This window comes from Cydia pomonella, chromosome 8, assembly GCF_033807575.1.
Source record: "Cydia pomonella isolate Wapato2018A chromosome 8, ilCydPomo1, whole genome shotgun sequence".
Classification (NCBI taxonomy): Eukaryota; Metazoa; Arthropoda; class Insecta; order Lepidoptera; family Tortricidae; genus Cydia; species Cydia pomonella.
This window is the reverse complement of record NC_084710.1, coordinates 4,147,572-4,169,900: the sequence shown is the minus strand read 5'-3', so window position 1 is coordinate 4,169,900 and position 22,329 is coordinate 4,147,572. Positions and strand designations below refer to the sequence as shown.

The 22,329-nt window shown below is 40.3% G+C and overlaps 1 protein-coding gene across 1 annotated transcript in view; it reads left to right on the top strand.

The window, feature by feature from the left end:
- The window catches only part of LOC133520304 (protein draper-like), a 51,165-nt gene that overhangs the window by 21,575 nt on the left and 7,261 nt on the right, over positions 1–22,329 (top strand). Inside the window, exons 3-11 of the mRNA XM_061854673.1 lie at positions 6,967–7,262; positions 8,971–9,214; positions 10,678–10,809; positions 12,660–12,777; positions 15,930–16,141; positions 17,435–17,580; positions 18,979–19,129; positions 19,602–19,708; positions 20,324–20,485. Of these exons, the coding sequence (XP_061710657.1) occupies positions 6,967–7,262; positions 8,971–9,214; positions 10,678–10,809; positions 12,660–12,777; positions 15,930–16,141; positions 17,435–17,580; positions 18,979–19,129; positions 19,602–19,708; positions 20,324–20,485 (1,568 nt within the window). The remainder of the gene's footprint in view (positions 1–6,966; positions 7,263–8,970; positions 9,215–10,677; positions 10,810–12,659; positions 12,778–15,929; positions 16,142–17,434; positions 17,581–18,978; positions 19,130–19,601; positions 19,709–20,323; positions 20,486–22,329) is intronic.

Below are 22,329 nucleotides of genomic sequence, written 5' to 3'. Positions count from 1 at the left end.
TCGTATCGTAAACGTTTGGCATGTTGGCTACGCACCCATGCTGCCCAGCCAAGATGCCAATCGTTTGTGCATATTAGTACGAGAGAGAGACAGATAGTGTTTCGTTGTCGTATCGATTGGCATGGTGGCTACGCACCCATGCTGCCTAGTCAAGATGCCAATCGTTTGCGCACATTAGTGCTATAGAGTTTCAGTGTTATTTGAAATCACGTTAGGGTTTGTATTATTATTTATGACCCGAATGAAGTCCATCCAGGTTCTTATGATGGAGTCAGGAGTTGGTCACCAGAACTCCTAATCTACTCATTATAATTCCATCGTGCTTGGGCTCAAAAGAATTGCCCTGACGAACACCATCGATCTAGATGAGGTCCAGGGTCTCATGACGGAGTCAGGAGTTGGTCACCAGAACTCCCCAGAACTCCTAATCTACTCATCATAACTCCATCGAGTTTGGGCTCAATAGATTTACCCTGATGAGCACCATCAATCTAGATGAAGTCCAGGGTCTCATGATGGAGTCAGGAGTAGGTCACTAGAACTCCTAATCTACTCATTATAATTCCATCGTGTTTGGGCTCAAAAGATTTGCCCTGACGAGTACCATCGATCTAGATGAAGTCCAGGGTCTCATGATGGAGTCAGGAGTTGGTCACCAGAACTCCTAATCTACTCATTATAATTCCATCGTGTATGGGCTCAATAGATTTGCCCTCACGAGCACCATCAATCTAGATGATGTTCAGGGTCTCATGATGGAGTCAGGAGTTGGTCACTAGAACTCCTAATCTACTCATTATAATTCCATCGTGTTTGGGCTCAAAAGATTTGCCCTGACGAGTACCATCGATCTAGATGAAGTCCAGGGTCTCATGATGGAGTCAGGAGTTGGTCACCAGAACTCGTAATCTATTTATCATAACTCCATCGTGTTTGGGCTCAATAGATTTACCCCGACAAGCACCATCAAATTACCATTATGATGAATAGATTAGGAGTTCTGGTGACCAACTCCTGAGTCCATCATGAGACCCTCGACTTAATCTAGATCGATGGTACTCGTCAGGGCAAATCTTTTGAGCCCAAACACGATGGAGTTATGATGAATAGACTAGGAGTTCTGGTGACCAACTCCTGAGTCCATCATGAGACCCTGGACCTGATCTAGATTGATGGTGCTCGTCAGGGCAACTCTATTGAGCCCAAACACGATGGAGTTATGATGAGTAGATTAGGAGTTCTGGTGACCAACTCCTGACTCCATCATGAGACCCTGGACCTCATCTAGGTCGATGGTGCTCGTCATGGCAAATCTCAGAAGCCCAAACACGTTGGAATTATAATGAGTAGATTAGGAGTTCTAGTGACCAACTCCTGACTCCATCATGAGACCCTGGACTTTATCTAGATTGATGATGCTCGTCAGGGCAAATCTATGGAGCCCAAACACGATGAGGTTATGATGAGTAGTTTAGGAGTTCTGGTGACCAACTTCTGACTCCATCATGAGACCCTGGACCTCATCTAGATCGATGGTGTTCATCAGGGCAAATCTATTGAGCCCAAACACGATGGAGTTATGATCAGTAGATTAGGAGTTCTGGTGACCAACTCCTGACTCCATCATGAGACCCTGGACCTCATCTAGGTCGATGGTGTTCGTCAGGGCAAATCTGTTGAGCCCAAACACGATGGAGTTATGATGAGTAGATTAGGAGTTCTGGTGACCAACTCCTGACTCCATCATGAGACCCTGGGCCTCATCTAGATCTATGGTGCTCGTCAGGGCAAATCTTTTGAGCCAAAACACGATGGAATTATAATGAGTAGATTAGGAGTTCTAGTGACCAACTCCTGACTCCATCATGAGACCCTGGACTTTATCTAGATTGATGGTGCTCCTCAGGGCAAATCTATTGAGCCCAAACACGATGGCGTTATGATAAGTAGATTAAGAGTCCTGGTGACCAACTCCTGACTCCATCATGAGACCCTGGACCTCATCTAGATCGATGGTGTTCGTCAGGGCAAATCTTTTGAGCCCAAACACGATGGGATTATAATGAGTAGATTAGGAGTTCTGGTGACCAACTCCTGACTCCATCATGAGAACTTGGACTTCATCCGGGTCAAAAATAATAATGCAAATCCTAACGTAATTTCAAGTAAAAATGCGTTTTTCAGAAAATCGCAGCCAAATAACACTAGACCCTACTCATAGTGTTGTGTTCCTGCCGGTGAGTAAGGTTGCCAGAGCTCAACGAGGGGCGGGAGGGGGTTAGAGTCGGCAACGCGCATGTAACTCCTCTGGAGTTGCAGGCGTACATAGGCTACGGATACTGCTTACCATCAGGCGGGCCGTAAGCTTGTTTGCCACCGACGTAGTATAAAAAAAAGGACCACTGAAAATCTATCAATAAGCGAGAGTCTGTTAAGCATAGTGTAAAAAATGAACTTTTATTAAGATTTTCTAATCGCAGTATATAGCACTTCTCGGAACTCCGTAGCTGATTACGATCGCAACGAATGCCTGACAATCGAGCACAGGTCCGTCCTCTAAGCGCGCTCCGCGCGGACTGAGAGCGGGGCGTCGCTGCTGCGTGATTTATACGTGTTTTAAAAAAATATAAATTTACGGTAATGTAGGTCCCATAGTTATGTTTTTTTTTTTATAGGTTAACATAAAGTTACAGTTTGCTATAATATTATTTTTAAAGCAAAATATGCGTACAACTTGCGGGAAAAAAATATAATAAAACCCTGTTTTCGCCAAAAAAATGAAGAAAACTCGGAAGGTATTTTATCAGATTTTTCAAATGAATCTTCGATTGTTAATCATTCCAGCCCCTCGTACGAGATATGTTGAATCAAATTGTAGTCATTCATGTACCAAATGATTCTTGTTTACAGCAAAATTGAGAACCGAAACGCCACATCTCACTGCAAAATTTGGAAAAGACTCCCAAAAAAACTCATTAAAAAAGAGGTTTAAAAGAGAAAATGAAAATTTGAACTGTTGGAGCCGCTAGTTTAGGAAACGATTATTTAAGTACGTTACCAGTTTTTGAATAAATACTAATAGTTACGTCGTAATCTTGAATGAAAAAGGAAGCATTTTACAAAATACGCTCGTCTGTAGGAATAAGGACTCTTAAACTGCGATACAATAACTTGGTCAGTAGAAGCGACGAAAAGGCACTCTGTTCTTGACCTGAGAATGCGTAAATGCTTTTTTTTTAACGGCACGAAAGTCCAATGTGCACTTTAAATAGAATTATCTGCATCAAGGTCAAAATGCAATGGATTATCAAACTGAGTGTGACTGTTTCGCCTTAACAACTATCGCTGCTAAATGTAAGCTAACTTTGTATTGTAATGTAAGTGTAAGTAAGTTCCATCAACAACGATCTTTTTCCTTTGGTACCTTTAATAATACCCACACACACATCATTGTTATAATCTTATTTATTATCATCATCATCATCGTCATCATGTAATTGGAAGAAGTCCACTATTAGTAGACATAGACCTTCCCGAGTATCTCTACAACGACTGATCATACGCTGTCTTCATTCTATGACGGCTACCTGCCCGCCACCAGATCGTCGGTCTTCACCAGACGTTGTTGATGCGTCCTCCAGACCTGCTAGCATGACTGGCGTTCTCGCGCCGACTCCGTACATCTTGCGCGACTTAAAGTATTGGCTCGCGCGCGAGAACGCAACTCATGCTAGCTGGTCAAGTCGGAGTTGCCACGCAAAAACCTTTGCCCTGATAGCTATGAATTCTCTTTGAACTAATGTCAATAACCTTGGCCACAGTTCTTATCATATTTCACGTTAACAGCAGCAAATCGTAGTACAACCTAACCTACCCCACTATCATTAAGTTAGAGTTTGCTGGAGAAATCATTACTGCATGTACCTACGCCCTTTTAACTTGCTACGTCCGCGTGTAGGTATTCCTCTCGGCGCCGCACTTTGTTTGGTTTCCCGCATATTGTGCCACATTACTGTTCATTTTGTTTTTTTTTTTTTTCACTGATTGTCACTGTTCAGTGACAAATTTGCACCTTATGTCCATTGCAACACGGCGAATGTATACGTAGCTTTGATACCGTACGGTATTCATTCAGGTCATTTAACTTTATATCTGAACTCCCTTCTCGCTATTGTCTCCTTTGTTTTGTCCATATTATATGGCAGGGAGTACAAACAGTGACAGCATCTGAGGGGAACACAAAGCACTTGTCCTGATTGAGTTTTATTGGGATAAAATCAATCCATCCTACTTACAACAACCCGTTCCGAGGTTCGATTGAGCTAACTGTAAACTTGTGAATGAATATCTATAGCATCATTTGATATCCATATCGTCCCCGTAGGCTAACTAAATTTTGGTTTGTATTCATGTGTGTACCTGCATCATCGACTTAGTACCCATAGCACAAACTTTGCTTAGTTTGTGACTAGGTCAGCCTGTATAAGATTATAACATATCTAAACCCCCTACACAAAAGACTAACTAATAATAATAAAACAACCCTTTAAAAGTAAAAAAAAAAATATCTTAACAGATTTCTAGAAGTCGCGGCGCGGTATCGCTAAGTAACAAACTTTAAATATCCATTCTGAACTATTAGAAGTATTAGAACGAATTAAATAATTAAAAAAAAAATATTTGTTTTTGTTTCAAGTAGAAACACTACTATATAAATTATAAACCAAGACGATTCCAGCCTGGGGCACTGGAGGCCTTATAGTTACTTCTTCTCAGTATATGACATTTATTTCAGTGTATACTTAATCGAAGCGAAACTTTACAAAACCAAGGTTTAAAATGTATTATTTATTAATAATAGTTTTTTCAAGCTTTTAAATAAAAATAAAATACATTATATGCCAAAAGTGCCTTAAATCATTTTGGAAAAGGGCTGATACTTTTCAAACTGCTGGCTCGATTTTTATTAAACATAGCTAAGAAGACCGCAACGAAATCGGTCCATCCGTTTGAGACTTACGATGCCACAGACATACAGACATTGGCGTCAAACTTATGACACCTTTTTTATTGTGTCGGGATTTAAAAAATGAAGTGACAACTAGAATTCTGGAACTTGGTATCACGCCTTCTCTAGACCGAAACCACTGGCAAATATTTTGATCTCGAACATGTTTTAAATTGAATTTGCTACAATGATGATAACGTGAAGGTCGGACCGTACAAACTATGCGAAACAAATGTTCCAAACGTATATACAAGTTTGGTATTTCCTGAAACTAAACACGCCAGTAAACTAGTTTCATGTTTGTAAAACAGTTCCTATTCATCATAATTGAATGAACGCCATTGTTCTATTATACTGCAATATGCATATTTCGCTCAGAAACAGAAACATAATTCCTACTTAAAACGCTCGTAATGAGTAACCCATTCATGGAACTGGTGAAATTAAAAGATCTTTTTAAAAAAAAAACTGACCAATAGCCGACAAAGTCATATCATCCATAATACTTTGAGTAAAATTGTGACTAAGTCCTGACAAAATATAGGGGTTGTTCCGTCCTTTTATATGACTTTAAATTGGGTATATTCGGACCCTCTTCGTAATCTTCATAGGTATCTATAAACAATTCAATGATTGCCCCGATTCTATTGCATATAAATCTAAAAAGGTACCAGAAAGATGCATTCATTGAAAGATTGGCTTTGGATACAATATAAATGCATTTTTTACAAGCTTAATTAAGTTTTATTTTACTTGCCCTGTTAGTTAGCTTGGGTCAAATCTTGAAATCTAAAGACCCAATTCCCTATTTCCAATTAAGTCAGCGATAAAAGCTTGTACCAAAAATGATTTATTTTTTCAAAAACTTATGTCACTTTTCTAACAAATGAAACTGACGTAATTTCATATCTTAACCACAATACATTACTCGTCTGTTTTTGTTTGTCGAATTCATCCTCAAGTAATACTGCGCCTATTTCACCACGCCGACATTGGTATTTCCTGTACCTGTACAGTCAGCATCAAATACTTTGTAGCAACCAAAATGGCCAAATAATTCGGTACACCATATATTTAGTATGGTGTACCGAACTATTTGGCCACTTTGGTTGCTACAAAGTATTTGACGCTGACTGTACATCTGTTGGTCGGTAAGTAACGACGGTACATAGCGTACGTCAATGTTTACTTGTTGGACCAGGCAATGTATTATGTCAGGCGAAAATCGTCAAGATATTACGGTAGCTGACTAGAATAGTTTGCACCAGCGTATTGCAATTTTTCGAGCACGCACAACTCATGACTGCTCCGAGCTGTAAAAAGGCAGCGGGGAAGAAAATTCGTTATGCGACTCATGCATTAGAGAGACAATGGAATTCGCTGTATAACATCGGTTTTGTTGGGCTGTGAGAACTATGTACATAAACTACATAAGTACATAGTATGTACTATTATCTATTCTGGGTTTGGACTATACAGAACACAAACATTGAAGACAGAGGACTGAATTACCATGTAATAATGATAATCACAGACACAGATACTTAATGTAACCCGTGTTAGAGACCTTAAATAGTATGTTACGTTGCTGCCGTTTCTAGAACAAGTATTTAAGTGCTGCTGTCCTGTGGTGGTACATAAGCATGCAAAGTATGTATACATCTGCGTGTTATATTTGTTCATGCACTGATGAAAGTTTTATTTTGAACATAATGTAGGCACATTAAGCATTAGCTAGCGGAATTAACAACAATATTTGCACCATTCAAATCTTTTACTTATATAGAAAAAAACATCCAATTTTGTGTAGTTATCAAGAGAATAGGTACCTATTTTTAACTTGTAGTCACAAATGTAACTATTGATGCTGAATGTTTATATAAAACATAAATATTATCAGAATTCCAACTAAACTATGCAGTGTCCATTCATGCACTTATCGCTTCCATCCTTTCCAGATACACAACGAAAGTGCGCGTATCGGAACAACAGCCGTACCAAGAAAAAGAATACTCCTGGTGCTTCAACGTCCCACCACGATGCTCCAAATACCGAGTCAAATTCCGAACAGTCTACAAGACGCAGATCCTTGTGAAATACCGGCCTGTTGAGGAATGCTGCGCGGGATTTGCTCCGGACACGAATGGGGAGCAATGCGTGCCTGTGTGCGTTGATAAGTGCGTGCAGGGGAAGTGTGTGGCGCCGAATACATGCGCGTGTGACCATGGGTACGGAGGACCGGCTTGCGATATATGTGAGTACAAAAGAGTTTTAGTGATAGATTTACTTTCGACTCGCTCTAGCTTAAGTTCTAAACGATCAACAAGACGCAGATTTTGGCGAAATACCGGCCGGTTAAATAATGCTGTGCGGGATTTGCTCCGTATACTAATGGGGAACAATGCGTGCCTGTGTGCGTGGGTAGCTAACTGCGTGCAGGGGAAGCGCCGAATACGTGCGCGTGCGACCAATGGGTACGGGGAACCGGCTTGCGATACATGTGAGTATAAAGTTTTAGAGAGTAGCTTTCATCTTCAGGTTGTACTCCATTCTCGACTCGCTCTAGCGTAATTTCTGAGCATACAGGGCGCAGATTTTGGTGAAATACTGGCCGGTTAAATAATACTGTGCGGGATTTGCTCCAGATACGAATGGGGAGCAATGTGTGCCTTGTGTGCGTAGATAAGTGCGTGCATGGGAGTGTGTGGCACCAAGTATGAGGCCCAGCTTGTGATATGTAGGTGAGTACAGAATAGTCTTAGTAGCTTTCATCTTTAGGCTGTACAAAAGCTATACATGACTCAGTCTACCATACTTAGGCGTTATTCTACTTGCAAAATACTACGAAGTCTTAGTGTCAGGACTGTCAGGTCGCACAGATACCCGGCGTTGTCATGTATTGTGGTAGGTACACTCTGCAAATCAATTAGCTTCGCACTCCTGCATATAAAAATGTATGCCGAGGTGCTAAGCTAATAGTATAGTTAATATTTTATGATCACACAGCTAAATGGCTTATACAAATAATGTGGGGTTGGTAATTGCTTTCACTTTCAATATTCAAAGTTATTAAGTAAGGCTAATTGGTGTTGGAATTAGTTGCACCAATATTTTGTATATAATTATTGCCCCTATGGCTTGCATGAGTAATGATACCGCTATCGCCGCCTAGAGACAAATTCGATTGATTCGATCGAAAATTGTTTTAGGGCCAGTTCATGATATGTATAGCTAGTGCCAGGGGGAGGAAACTAGAGCGTTCGGGCGTTCTCAGCTCCGTTCGGCTCAGCATTGCTCGAGCAATTATTAGGGTTGGCAAAACTTGACGTTCCTTTGCATGCACAACCACAGACAATCCTAAATGGCCGAAAGGGATAGTTCCATATATTAGAAAAGGACAACATGATTCGGCCCTGAATCGCTGTCAAACTTCGGTACGGTAGTACTATTATTTATTATATGCTAGTGCTTTTAACAAAATTTACATACACTGATATAACCAGTGGCAACTTATCTTCCCTCAGTAGTTTCTCATATTCATGATGCATTTGATGACCTACGGAGCTTATGTAGTCATACGGTTGCAATGTCATAGTAGTGATCCGTGCACTATATCAGGATCGGTCGATAAACCATTTGGAAGTGCATCCTAGTTATTAGATAGCCGCTATGTTCAGAAATTATCCTTCGTGTTATCAGAGTTGTTACTATATGCATTTTTTTTATATGCGTTATTTTAACAACTAACTTATTAATGACTAAATAGTGGAAACATTAGAAACCTACGCAGACATAAGCTAAAATTATCTCATAAACTAAGAATTTCAAGCTCAATTTTATTTACTTGTTAGAGGCTCAATTATTCTAAAATAAGGACGGTAATCCATGTACTCTGTACGGGCATTTTGACATAAAATATGTCTATTAAAACAACAAAAACTAATCCAATATTATTGTTACAGCATGCCCAAAAGGCAAATGGGGCCGCAACTGCCAGAACTCCTGTCAATGCCTGAACGGCGGTACCTGCGAGCCCTTAACCGGAGAATGTGCCTGCGCGCCGGGTTGGCGAGGCGAGGCGTGCGAGAAGGCCTGTGCGGCGCCGACGTTTGGCGACAACTGCATAGAGACGTGTCAATGCAAGAATGGTACTTGTGATGCGGCGAGTGGCGCGTGCGAGTGTATACCGGGCTTTACGGGACCGCTGTAAGTATGTTTTACTTATTTCAAATCTATTTCGCTTCTACAATGGCACGAAAAAAATTCTTAACTACTGTAGTCTCAAACCGGAGAATGTGCCTGCGCTCCGGGTTGGCGAGGCGAGGAATGCGAGAAAGCCTGTGCGGCGCCGACGTTTGGCGACAACTGTATAGAGATGTGTCAAAGCAAGAATGTTTCTTGTGATACGGCAAGCGGCGCGTGCGAGTGTGTACCGGGCTTTACGGGACCATTGTAAGTGTGTTTTACTGATTTGAAAGCTATTTCGCTTGTACAATGGCACGAAAAAAGTTTATAACCACTGTAGTCTTTAACCGGAGAATTTGCCTGTGCTCCGGGTTGACGAGGCGAGGCGTGCGAGAAAGCATGTGCGGAGCCGACGTTTGGCGACACGTTTGGTGCCAATGCAAGAATAGGTCTTGTGATGCGGTGAGCGGGGCGTGCGCGCGTGTACCAGTGTTTACGGGGCCACTGTTCTTATTTTTAAATTAACTCTTTATAAGGCATAAGGCTGTCAGGAATTATGCGAAATTGAACCATATGACTTTCAAATAAAGGTCAAAATCAGATGGGAAATATATTCTTATAAAGGCCGCAGTAGTTACCGTATTAGATAATATTACTGATTTCACAAAGGCCGAACAGAACAATCCTAAACGTTAAACAGTTCGTGTCAAACACGATGACGCGCAGATTTGTCAAATCTAACCTTTAATATCGTGACAATACGAGTAAAGCCAACCGTCGTCGTGAATGACACGATCTATACGTGAACTTAAAAGTCCATTTGCAAGTTTATACAGCAGCTCAACCTTCTGACATAGGGAAAGATAAAGTCTTTATCAAGTTTGTGGTGATTATAATGCATGAATAAGTTTGCATGTTTTTAGGGCTCCGTACCTAAAGGGTCAAACGGGACTGATTACTGAGACTCCGCTGTCCGTCCGTCCGTCCATCCGTCCGTCCATCCGTCCATCCGTCCGTCCGTCCATCCGCCCGTGCGTCCGTCCGTCCGTCCGTCTGTCACCAGGCTGTATCTCATGAACTGTAATAGTTATCCAGTTGAAATTTCTACAGATTATGTATTTGTGTTGCCGCTATAACAACAAATACTAAAAACAGAATAAAATAAATATTTCTTTCCAATCTCGAGGTTTTCTCATCTAAGTTAAGCAACCTCGGGCGGGGTCAGTACTTGGATGGGTGACCGTTTTTATAGATTTGGCACTTGGCCGGTTTATTATTTTACACTTTTTTGTTTGTTCTGGTGTCAATGCCATGTATGTTGTAGGTATGAATAAAGAATGTATATATCTATATATATATATATATATATATATATATATATATATATATATATATATATATATATATATCTAATGTAAAAAGATTTGTTCCCCATCGTGCACTTGTCACGTAAACTAGTTTTAACAGAATCATATTGTCTACAGGTGTGAAGAGCGCTGCCCAGCGCAAGTTGCCTGTCCTCAGGGTTGCCGGTGTCAAAACGGCGGTAAATGTCACCCACTCTCAGGAGAATGCGACTGCGCGCCTGGCTGGGGCGGCGAGGTCTGCGCTAACAGGTAATATTACAGAATTAAAATCTCATACCCAAGAGAATTTGAAATAGAGGTGAATTGTCGAAGAAAACTTTGTAGCCACGTAAATTTACGCCATTTATCTTTGTTCCTTATTCTTTCACCGATATGTGTTCAATCTGTTAAATATTAAAAAAAACTGTTTTTCATATAATAATGTAAAATCGAACAAAAAGTTTTTTAGGTGCATACATTATTAATGGAACCGTGTTCGTTCTTTAAAAGAACGTGATTAGGTACGTAGTTTGAAAGGGAAACTACATAATTGGTTAAATTGGTTTATTTAACTTATTCAAATTTCTGTTGACCCAAAGTACCTATTACAAGTTAAAATAAAGTATTCCGTTTCGCACTTTGAATATTATCTTATGATGAAGTTTTTGTTTTTTCAAAAATTACTGCCTACTTTGGAGGATTTCACAACCGAACTTGTCTTTAAGAGCTTACCACTCTGTCGAGACCTCGGCCAACGATCATATGTATTGTATGGACTGACGTTTATCTGACATGGCTATTTACATACATATACATTTGACGTGCCCCTCCCCCGCAAAAATCGGCAGACTGTATTGGCAAAAAATTACACACAAGTCTTCTCCAGTTGTTAAATCCTCGTAAGTTGCCAACTGATCATCGAACTGAGAAACCAAATGTATTTTGGCGTGTGTCAAACATGCGTTGATTGTTGAACCCAAACACGGATGATACCCGAGTGAGTTGATTGCGAAATTCAATATGCAATACTTGCATGCCTGTAATGCGCTCTTGATTGACCTGGATTGCCAAATTGATGCGCTGTTAAATTTATTCCACGTTGTTATTTATTTGCCCCTTTATATGAATTTATAGGGGTTTCTTTATTAGAAAGTTTTCGCTCTCTTCTGCTATGCAGCTATGGTATTAAACCCAATAGTGTTGAACTCGTGTGTTGTAGAATATCTTTCTTGGAAATAAATGTTGCAATAATTTGTGATTAGTTCAATCCGACGGTTAGAAATAGGTTCTGAATGCTGTATCCTGAATAAGTACAGTCGACAGCAGAAATAGTAAGCAGGCGAGGTATTCAAAGTACGGCACGACTAGGTAGGACTTGATTTTTACCACGTCCGTCGTCCTACTTAGTAAACTAGTATACCTCGATTTTTAGCATTAAGAAAAAGGTAAACGATCTTGACGTGTCTTTTTATTGAAAAACACTTTTGAACAACAAGTCACAGCAAATATGTAACAATTATATAGTAAGAACAAATACTTACATTCTTTTGGTTTCATAAGTAATAGTTACTTTTTTAAAGCGTTTTTCGATAAAAAGCTTCGTCTAGATTTTACCCTTTTTCTAATGCTAAATAAGTTTTTGGCAAGTAATTAATTTTGGTACAAGCTTTTTATCGCCAACTGTACTTTCTTTTCATGAAACTGACTCATCGAGACAATTCTAACAACCCCAAACACAATTATTTTCGTTGTTTTATCACAGAGTTCCCGTGGCCACATCTTGTCATTCGATTTACATATGAATGTATGCAAAAGTGGATCAAATTTAGCTTCCAAGATTTGACCCTCACTAGTCTACTGGCTTCAATGACTTTGTAACAGTTTTTCGATCACGTGTCCGTCTTACGAATTTTCAATCTGACGAATCTGTCGGTCACGTGACCTGTCGCGAGCTTAACATTTTTTCCCCATCACAAAAAGTGCACAGCGCCGCTAAAGAAGTTTTCACTTCAAAAAAAAGATCATTAAGATATCCTTAGAGATGTAAAGGGTGTCCAAGACTTGAATTCTTATATAAATAATAAGCCTCAATACTATGCTAATGCTCGTGTCATCTTCAGGTGTCCATCTGGAAAATGGGGGGAGAAGTGTGAATGGAGCTGCGAATGTGCCAACGGTGCGAGCTGCCACCACGTCACCGGACATTGCCACTGCGAAGCGGGTTATACGGGCGAAAAGGTAAGCGATGTACCGTCAGCCGTAAAAGGGCGAAAAGGTAAGGTTACCATCAGCCGTAAATGTGCATGTCGACTTTATCAATGAATTTTGGACCCGGGTATGCCCTTAAACCAAGTCCAAAAGAGAGGTATGGGCATTGTGAATGTCATCTCGCTTTGTGTGATAGGGCACAGCATAGCGGATGTCATTTCAGATCTAGAGCAGACCTTACAGAAAACCGCAACCAAACACTAGACCCTACTCATAGTGTTGTGTTCCTGCCGGTGAGTAAGCTTGCCAGAGCTCAACGAGGATGCGGAGTGTCAGGGTCGGCAACGCGCATGGAACTCCTTTGGAGTTGCAGGCGTCCATAGGCTACGGAGACTGTTTACCTTTAGGCTTGTTTGCCACCGACGTAGTATAAAAAAAAGAATTCATAATTTCTCCATGGAATTTTGCAGCTCACTGTACAATTGTACCTATACAGCAGTAAGAAGCTAAACTGGTCAGGTATCTCTCGAGACCCGGACTTTAAAATTTGCCAACTAAAAACGACCTTAAAGTAAAACTTTAGTTAGGTTCGGCTCTCCTGACCCTGACTTGCCGACGCGATGTTACGTCCCTGAGACTTTTTTTACGAAAAAGGTAAGCATTTGACCACAATCTCACCTGATGGAAAGTGCCGATCCAGTCTAGGATGGAACAAAAGATGTCTATTCACTCTCGATTTAAAAAGATACAAGTTATAGTGGACTGGGAATAGATTTGCAGGAAGTGAATTCCACTCCTTAGCCGTTCGCATGATAAAGGTGGATGCGTAACGTTTAGTGCGAATCAGTGGTAAGGTAACGACATAAGGGTGAAACGCAAGTCCGCGTCGGTGGCAAAACGGAGATGGGGGGATAAGATTATGTAATCCCATCGCACACTCGCCAAAATGTATCCTGTAGAATACCGATAAACAGGCTACCTTTCTACGGTGCTCTAGGCTCAAAGGGTAAAATGTGAGAATGTGTTATACTAAGCTTACACACACTCTTATTGTTTTAACAATGGAGTTACACTCAATTTTGAAAAAATAGTCCGCTAAATTCTACCGCTGAGTGTATAATTTTATTATTAACATTTCTTCAAACATAGCAACATTTTTAATCTTTGAAACAATAGGTGGTTGGTATGCTATGCTAAAAAGGTTAAAGTTGAACTCTGTAAGTTTCTGTTTAGTAAGAAGTTACAACACTAAAGTGGAAATCCACATTACATCAATATTGTTAAATACTAATACAAAGTATAAATATTCATGTCCTAGACAAAGTTTACTCATAGTTATTTCTTTTGAAAAACCAACCTTCGTAGACTCTAAATAGAGTCAAAAATAAAAAAGCATTCGCTTACTCATTCGATCGGTCATCCACTCATTCAATACATCACAAAAAATCTTAAGACTTAGATAAGTACTTCCCAAGTTCCCAATTACTTTTTTTTATACCACGACGGTGGCAAACAAGCATACGGTCCGGTGATGGTAAGCAGTCACCGTAGCCTATAGACGCCTGCAACTCCAGAGGAGTTACATGCGCGTTGCCGACCCTTTAAAAATCTGTAAACTCCTTTTTTTACTTACATAACTATTTGATTAATTTTCACACAAAGCTTTGCGATTGTGCAACGAACTGCTGCCAGTATTTTGCACATGTAGGTTACATATACGTATATACGAGTGGCTCTGTGAGCTGTAGAATAAATGAATGAATGAAATTAATTTAACCCAGAAAATTATTTCCATGTACATTTAAACATGATACAATTACATTACATAATAAAATACAATTCAATTTGTAGACCTCGCGATAAGGTCGATAAGATAATTTAAGAGAGGTATGGGCAATGTGAATGTCATCTCGCCTTGTGTGGTAGGGCACAGCACAGCAGATGTCATTCCAGATCTAGAGCAGAGCCCAACTGGGGAAGTACCTCCACCTTACAGAAAACCGCAGCCAAATAACACTTGACCCTACTCATAGTGTTGTGTTCCTGCCGGTGAGTAAGGTTGCCAGAGCTCAACGAGGGGGGTGGGGTTAGGGTCGGCAACGCGCATGTAACTCCTCTGGAGTTGCAGGTGTACATAGGCTACGGAGACTGCTTAACATCAGGCAGGCCGTCTGCTTGTTTGCCACCGTAGTAGAAAAAAAAAAAGCTCAAATCTTGTAAAAACCAAAATCAACTTCGTTGAATCATTTTCACAGTGTACTCACAATGGTTTTAAGTGCCATAGACCGTTAAGGCACTTAAGGCCTTTATGCCAATTTCCACCATTTAGAACATTTTCTAAAAAAATCGAAACGACAGAAAAATTCAATGTAGCTACTATTTATTTACTATTTTTTCTATGCTTACAAAATTTCACAAGATTCATTTGAGAATTGCGACCTGTAGAGGAGAATATCCGGACATACGAAAGCAAATTGCCCTAATCAAAACGTAGACCTTCGCTAACGCTTCGGTAGATTGTGTCACAAGGGAGCAAAATTGCATATTTACGGCGTTGGCGTACATTGAATCCTGAACGTAGTGAGGGATTCAAATGTTAACGCCCAAGGTGGAAATAATGTTACTACCATGAGACAAATACTGCTTTTCACATCACCTATGAGGAAATTATTGTTTCATAATATGATTTAAGCTTAATTAAAAATTTAAAGCTAAAAAATTGTATGCAAAAAAGTAAAAAAATTGTGTTCTAGAACAAAAAAGTGCCACTTGGATCCCTCCTAGCAGGGAAGAAAAAGCCCTTTTTCGAATAGGCGATGGGTAAAACTTTACAAGCCTCTATTGGTTAATTTATGTTTTTTTTTTGCTTTCTCACAAATATATGAGTCAAAATTACAAATTAAGATAAACGATTTATAGCTAATTGAGGCTTGTAGCACGTTTAATGAATAACGTCATAAATTCTTTGGGTCCGAATGTAATAGTTGTTCCAATAGGTAATATGACGCAATACTGTGCGTAGGGACGCCACTAGCAGAAACTGTAAACAAACCGCCTTGATGAACAAATAATCTGTCAAAACTTGTCAAAAAATTGTTTAAGGCATAGTATTATATAAGTTACTCTATGGTTTACAGTATTATTCCCTATTACCTAGTTTAAAAGTTATATAAAATTTTCAGTGCATGGAGACCTGCAAGCCAGGCACCTACGGCGTCGACTGCAACAGAACATGCGAATGTCTACACGGCGGCGAATGTTCGCCAAAAGACGGCTCATGTACTTGCAAACCTGGTTGGAAGGGCGTACATTGCCAACTGCGCGCTTGCCCTGACGGCAAGTACGGAAAGATGTGTGACAAGGACTGCGAATGTGAACCTGCTAATACAGACCTGTGAGTATCACTTTAAATGAGTGTTTAAATGTTCGCCAAAAGATGGCTCGTGTACAGTACACTGCAGAGATAACTGACCGCCCTTGCTTGAAGGGCTCTGACAGCGAGAACGGAAAGATGTGCGACAAGGACTGCGAATGTCCGGTCAATACGAGACCTGTGAGTATCAAATGTTCGCCAAAAGACGGCTTGTATACTTACAAACCTGGTTGGAAGGGTGTACATTGTGAGCTGCGTACTTACCCTGACAGCAGGTACGGAAATATGTGAACCGACCAATCTGCTTTCACCTGTGAGTCTCTCTTTAAATGCCTGGAATGAATGTTCGCCAAAAGACGGCTTGTGTACTTGCAAGCCTAATTGGAATTACCATTAACTCTTGACATAAAAAAATCGTCACGTCACACCACGGGGCACGTCAAATGTATGGCGATTTGTATGTACCTAACGTACAAATAGTCATGTCAGCAGCAGCAGCATAAGCGTCAGTCCATACAATACATATGACTATTGGCTGAATTTTTCGACAGAGGGGTAAGCTCTTAAAGGCGACTCCGGTTGTTCCTCCTCCTCCAAGCTTACTACCATAAAATAAGTGAATATTAAAAATATACAGTAGCTGATATTTTCACAACATTACCTGCATAATATGAGTTAGTGCGAAATGATTGACGTAAAACTTCGTAATTCTAAACATACATTGCCATGAAGTCATGATTCATTGATTATTTATTGTTTAATTAACAATTAAGCTCATTGTGGTTTTTAAGTTGAAAGTCTAACAGGAAAGGTATACACGGAAAGTTTTCAAGTGTTATCTATGTTTATTATGACTCATAAATTCAAGAGATTGTTAGGCTGAATTGTGTGTGGGTATATACCAAAAGAGTTATATCAAAAACGTTCAGAAAAACGGGCAGACTTTTGAGGACCACACATAAGTTAGCCATTTGGGTACATTTTTCTAAGGATGATGATCCAAATTTTTAGACTGATTTTTACCGAAAAAATGCATAACCTTAACACAGTGAAAAAGTATTTGAACCAGCTATTTTTCCTCAAGCATTTGCTCTTCCGGCAATATTTATCCTCGTAAGGCCCACTATATTTTTCCTATTATTAACTTGAATTTGGTCGATTGAGAAATCAATGAAACAAAGGAAATGCTTCTTTATTTGATTTATAAAAGATTCTAATTAGAAACGTAATGTACCTTGTAATGCACATTGGGCCTTACAAGGTTAAACGGTTCCGAGGTCTATTCGAGTCCGACAACAATGAATGCATTTCCAGTTGCGACCCGTGGACGGGCGCGTGCGACTGCGCGGCCGGCTGGGACGGCGAGGCGTGCGGCCGGCAGTGCGCGCTGCTCACGTTCGGCAAGGGCTGCCGCTCCAGCTGCCGCTGCGAGAACAGCGGGCTCTGCTCGCCCGTCAACGGTAACATTCATTTTGGGTCATTATATTTTTATACTACCATGCGTTCACGCGCAGCATCCCTGGTGCGCCGGGTGCGTGGCAGTCCCAACAGCATCCTACGAATGATAGCGGATAGGGTTGACTGTCCCTACTTGTCGCACTGTGAGGGATTGCATTCCCCTATCAGTGTTGTTTTATTTTAAATTAGTGTTTGCTGTACCTACTAATCCCTTAGTTTGTAAGTTCTACTAATAAAAATATGTGTCCATGTGTTACATGTAATAAAAATATTCATTCATTGATTCATTCATTATCAGACAGGAATCCGTGGGGCAAAATTGTTTGACAAGTAGGGAGTTCCTGTATCGATAAACTCGACTATCGATGCTAGTTCTATATACTAGTGATCACTCAAGGGTTTGCTTGTAAAAAATATGTTTTTATTAAGAGTAAAAAAATAATTAAATAATAACTCAATGTACTCTTCTTCGTTTTTAAGACAAGACAAGGCAATTTTATAATTTTACTCCCTTAATTTTAGACGCTTAATACCCGAAAATATGGAACGAATTCTGGTCGTTTACTTTAACAATAGTAAATGGGAGAATGGGACATACACGAAGAAAAAAATTGGGATATGTAAAACCCCACGGATTCCTATGTCTGGTCATTACCTATGAAATTGGCGTTTTTGTACATAAGTATTAGTCATGTCATAGTTTATTTATTTTAATAGTAACTTCAAAGTATTTTTTAATTTACTACATAACAACGATTTTACATACAATTATTTGCTACTTTTATTATTTTATGTATTCAGAATTCCACCCTAAAAACAGCTCTTTTCATGTGCTGCCGGCTCGAGTATTTAAAAAACTTATATTTTTCTGACGGGATGGAAAAAAATGAGATAGAAAATGTCTCAGATTACTGGAAAAAATTTGTTTGGTTTGAAAATGCCATTACAAAATAACCCGCAAAATTATTTGAATGAAAAATCGAATTTCGTTAAAGTTCTCCATACAAAACGCCAATTTCATAGATGACCTAATATTATACGACATTATCACACTGAATACAATATGAGGTTCTTCAAAAGAGTGTACAGATTTTTAAAGGGTCGGCAACGCGCATGTTGGACCTCTGGGGGGTTGCAGGCGTCCATAGGCTACAGTGACTGCTTACCATCAGGCGGGCCGTATGCTTGTTTGCCACCGTCGTGGTATAAAAAAAATTGACGAAGCCCCACAGTAAACTCAATAAGACTTGTGTTGTGGGCAAAAACTACCAATTGGGTTGTTCTGTGGGGAAAAAAAAAAATATTTTGTGTCACAGCTATCAAGAAATTAAATTTACAGAGATACCTACCAAATATATTATTGCTAAAACCGAGATTTTTAACTATTTTTTCTTATACAGGATCGTGTCTCTGCGCGCCCGGCTACCACGGTCTACGCTGCGAGCAACCTTGCCAGTTCCCTCACTACGGCGACAACTGCCGAGACATATGCGACTGCGCCATCAACGCCACCTGCTCCCACGAGACCGGCCAGTGCAAGTGTCCGCCCGGGTAAACGAATCTGAACCTTATATCGACGTAGTGAGGTGCAAGTTGCTATAACACATGCGACTGCGCCATCAACGCCACCTGCTGCTGCAAGTGTCCGCCCGGGTAAACGAATCTGAACCTTATATCGACGTAGTAAGGTGCAAGTTGCTATAACACATGCGACTGCGCCAACAACACCACCTGCTCCCACGAGACCTGTATTGCCAACATAATAAACTTATATAATAAATAATATCTGGGAGATCGAGCTTTGCTCGGAGAACATATAAGAACTCAAAAATGCGCGTTTTCACAGAGATAACACCTAGGTAGATTGATTTTTCGCCCCCGAAAACCCCCATACAGCATATTTATCGAAATCGCTAGAGCCTTTTCCGAGATCCCCGAAATACATATACAAGATGTGCTCGTTTATATTTTTGTTTCTTTAAAATTAATTCACCTTTGCTGATATTGATTGTTTTTATTTCAGGTATGATGGATTGAAATGTGACCGTCCATGCGACGGGAAGAAATACGGATTGAAGTGCCTACAAGAGTGCCAATGTGAAAACAATGCCCCATGTAACCCCGTCAACGGTATGATTCAATAACTTCTAATAATACAATTTCAGATAAAGGATCATTAGGTAAAGTACACATATGATATGTGCTAAGGACAAAACTTTTCTCTAGAATTAACCATTGCACATTTCAATATACACTTTCACTTTCTTTTCTTTTGATATCTAATTCAGCTTGGCAGGCCATGGGCAATTTCGATGTGTATTATAAAATATATATAACACTCTTATGAATATATACTTATAAATCATACACACACACTCAAACGCTACAGTCGCACACACATATAATCTTGGATATTGCCAACCCTTTGAAACAGGGCCGTACGAGATAAAAAAAATAGGGACCAGGCTGAAAATCAGCGCTGGATATATACCATATATCACAGGCTGAGACTGGTACACATTGCCTTAACGATATGAAATTAAATTAAATTATGTAGGTACCTATTATGTTATGTTTCATGTCTATGTTTAAGGAAGGTATGATTTCTAGTGTTGGCAATAAACTTTTTTTAGTTTACTTCACTTACTTTTCTTTATAGTCTTTGTATGACTTATCATCCCTCTTTGTGTCGGGGATTAAAATTGAACTCTAACACAACGGATTAAAGTTCAATTTTGTCGACAGGCGAGTGTATATGCGGGCCGGGCTACACAGGCGACAAGTGCGAGCACACGTGTCCGCCGCACTACTTCGGGCAAGACTGCCGCTCGCCCTGCAACTGCGGGGACAACGCTCGCGGCTGCGATCACGTCACTGGACGATGCCAGTGCGAGACTAGTTGGCGAGGTATGGGAAATACTACTTAACCTTAACAAATGCAAAACTTAACCCTATCAGTTTGAGTTAAAGTTCAAAATTAGATGGGAAATATAATCCCTCCACCTAGTGTGAAGGGTAAGGATGCCGGTCGCCGTGCAACTGCAGAAACAACGCCCGCGGCTGCGACCACGTCACTGGACGATGCTCTGTGAAACCAACTGAATAGGTAAGATATACTGCCCTATGTTCATGGATTTAAGGACTAAAGTCCTTTAGACTGTCGTTCGCCCTGCAACTGCTGGAATTATAGACATACGGACTAAACTCGAGACTTGTACTACCTTAAATTTATAGACATATCTCGCCCTGCAACTGTGGAGATAATGCGGTTGTGACCATATCACTGGACGCTACCTCTGTAAGGTCTGTAAGACTAACTGGTGAGGTAGGATATTTGTTTATATATTTATAGACAGAGGGACTATAGGGCGAGGACAAGCAAGATTGCAGCTCGTCCTGCAACTGTGGGAACGCTTGCGATCATGTCACCGGCCGATGTCTCTGTGAAACTAGCTGGCGAATTAAGATGTACCTTATGGTTATAAAGGAGTGTATTACGAGGGTAGGACTACCGCTGGCTCTGAAACTGTGTTGGCGGTGACCAGCTGGCGAGGTTAGTGTATCCGTGTAGCGGTATATCCATACCGCCTTATATATCATGTCGGTGGAGGGTACAGCATACAGCCAAACAGGTAACCCCGCAGTCTGAGCACGTTTGCAATTTCAGACTATACAAGCTCTGAGATAATTCTAGTGGCGCCGACCGCCATATCGCATACACTTTGGTACAGTAGATGTAGTGTAGGGACGCCCGGCCGGAAACATGCGGGCTGCCGATCGCATGCTGCGTTCATTCAGCCCAATTAACTATGGAGCTGCAGGTTTCTGCCCCGGCGGCATTCCCGTACCAATTTCCTCAAATTTTCTCGTTTTCCTGCAGAACAGAAGCACGTGTTCGACGTCCTTTAGTTCGTTTAATCCTTGTGGCGCCTACCGCCATATCGCTTACACTTTCGTACATACGACGTAACGTTTGCTTCTTTCAACTAAAAGTCCTAATCTGCAGTCGAACTCATAAATGATTTGTCCATATTTGCAAAATAGGCAAATAATTCATACAATGATTACTTGTTAAAAGAACAAAAAACAGCATCTATTTTAACTATTTTGCTGTTGATATTGAATAAACACATTTCGTATGTTCACAAACATTGAACGCTGACTCATATTCTAATCTGCATAACACTACTTAGTTTTCGTAATATCAACCATATTTTCTACCCAATAAACTACACTTATCAAGCTAATTAAAGTTAAGTAAGTACTTGAACATGACAGACGTCTAACAAGTGATTAGGTTCAATTGCTTGAGCCCCTGCTATTAGATAACTAGGAGTTAGGAGTACAAATTATTTCCGCCTTCATAAAGTCATAATATTGCGTCATACAGCTACACGTTTTGCTTATTAGTAAACAAACATTAAGATTGCTAATTATCTTATCTATAGCTGTGTTTCTCATTAGAATTTTCACTTAAGCGAAGGTCTGTTGCCCATACTGTTAACTGTCCATCGGTGGACCTTAGTTAAGATTGTTGCTGTTTGTACCCAAGGCGATTATTTGTGACCGCGGCGGGCAAAACGTCACACTTTGTTGCATGTCATAAGGACGAGATTTGCTTGTATCTTTATACGAATAACCTGTCAAGGCGTCCTTATAGCAAGCGATAAAGTGGGGCGTTTTTCCGGCCGCGATCACATTCAATGTTTAGCCATACTCTGCATGATAAATAAGGTTATATTTGTCATACT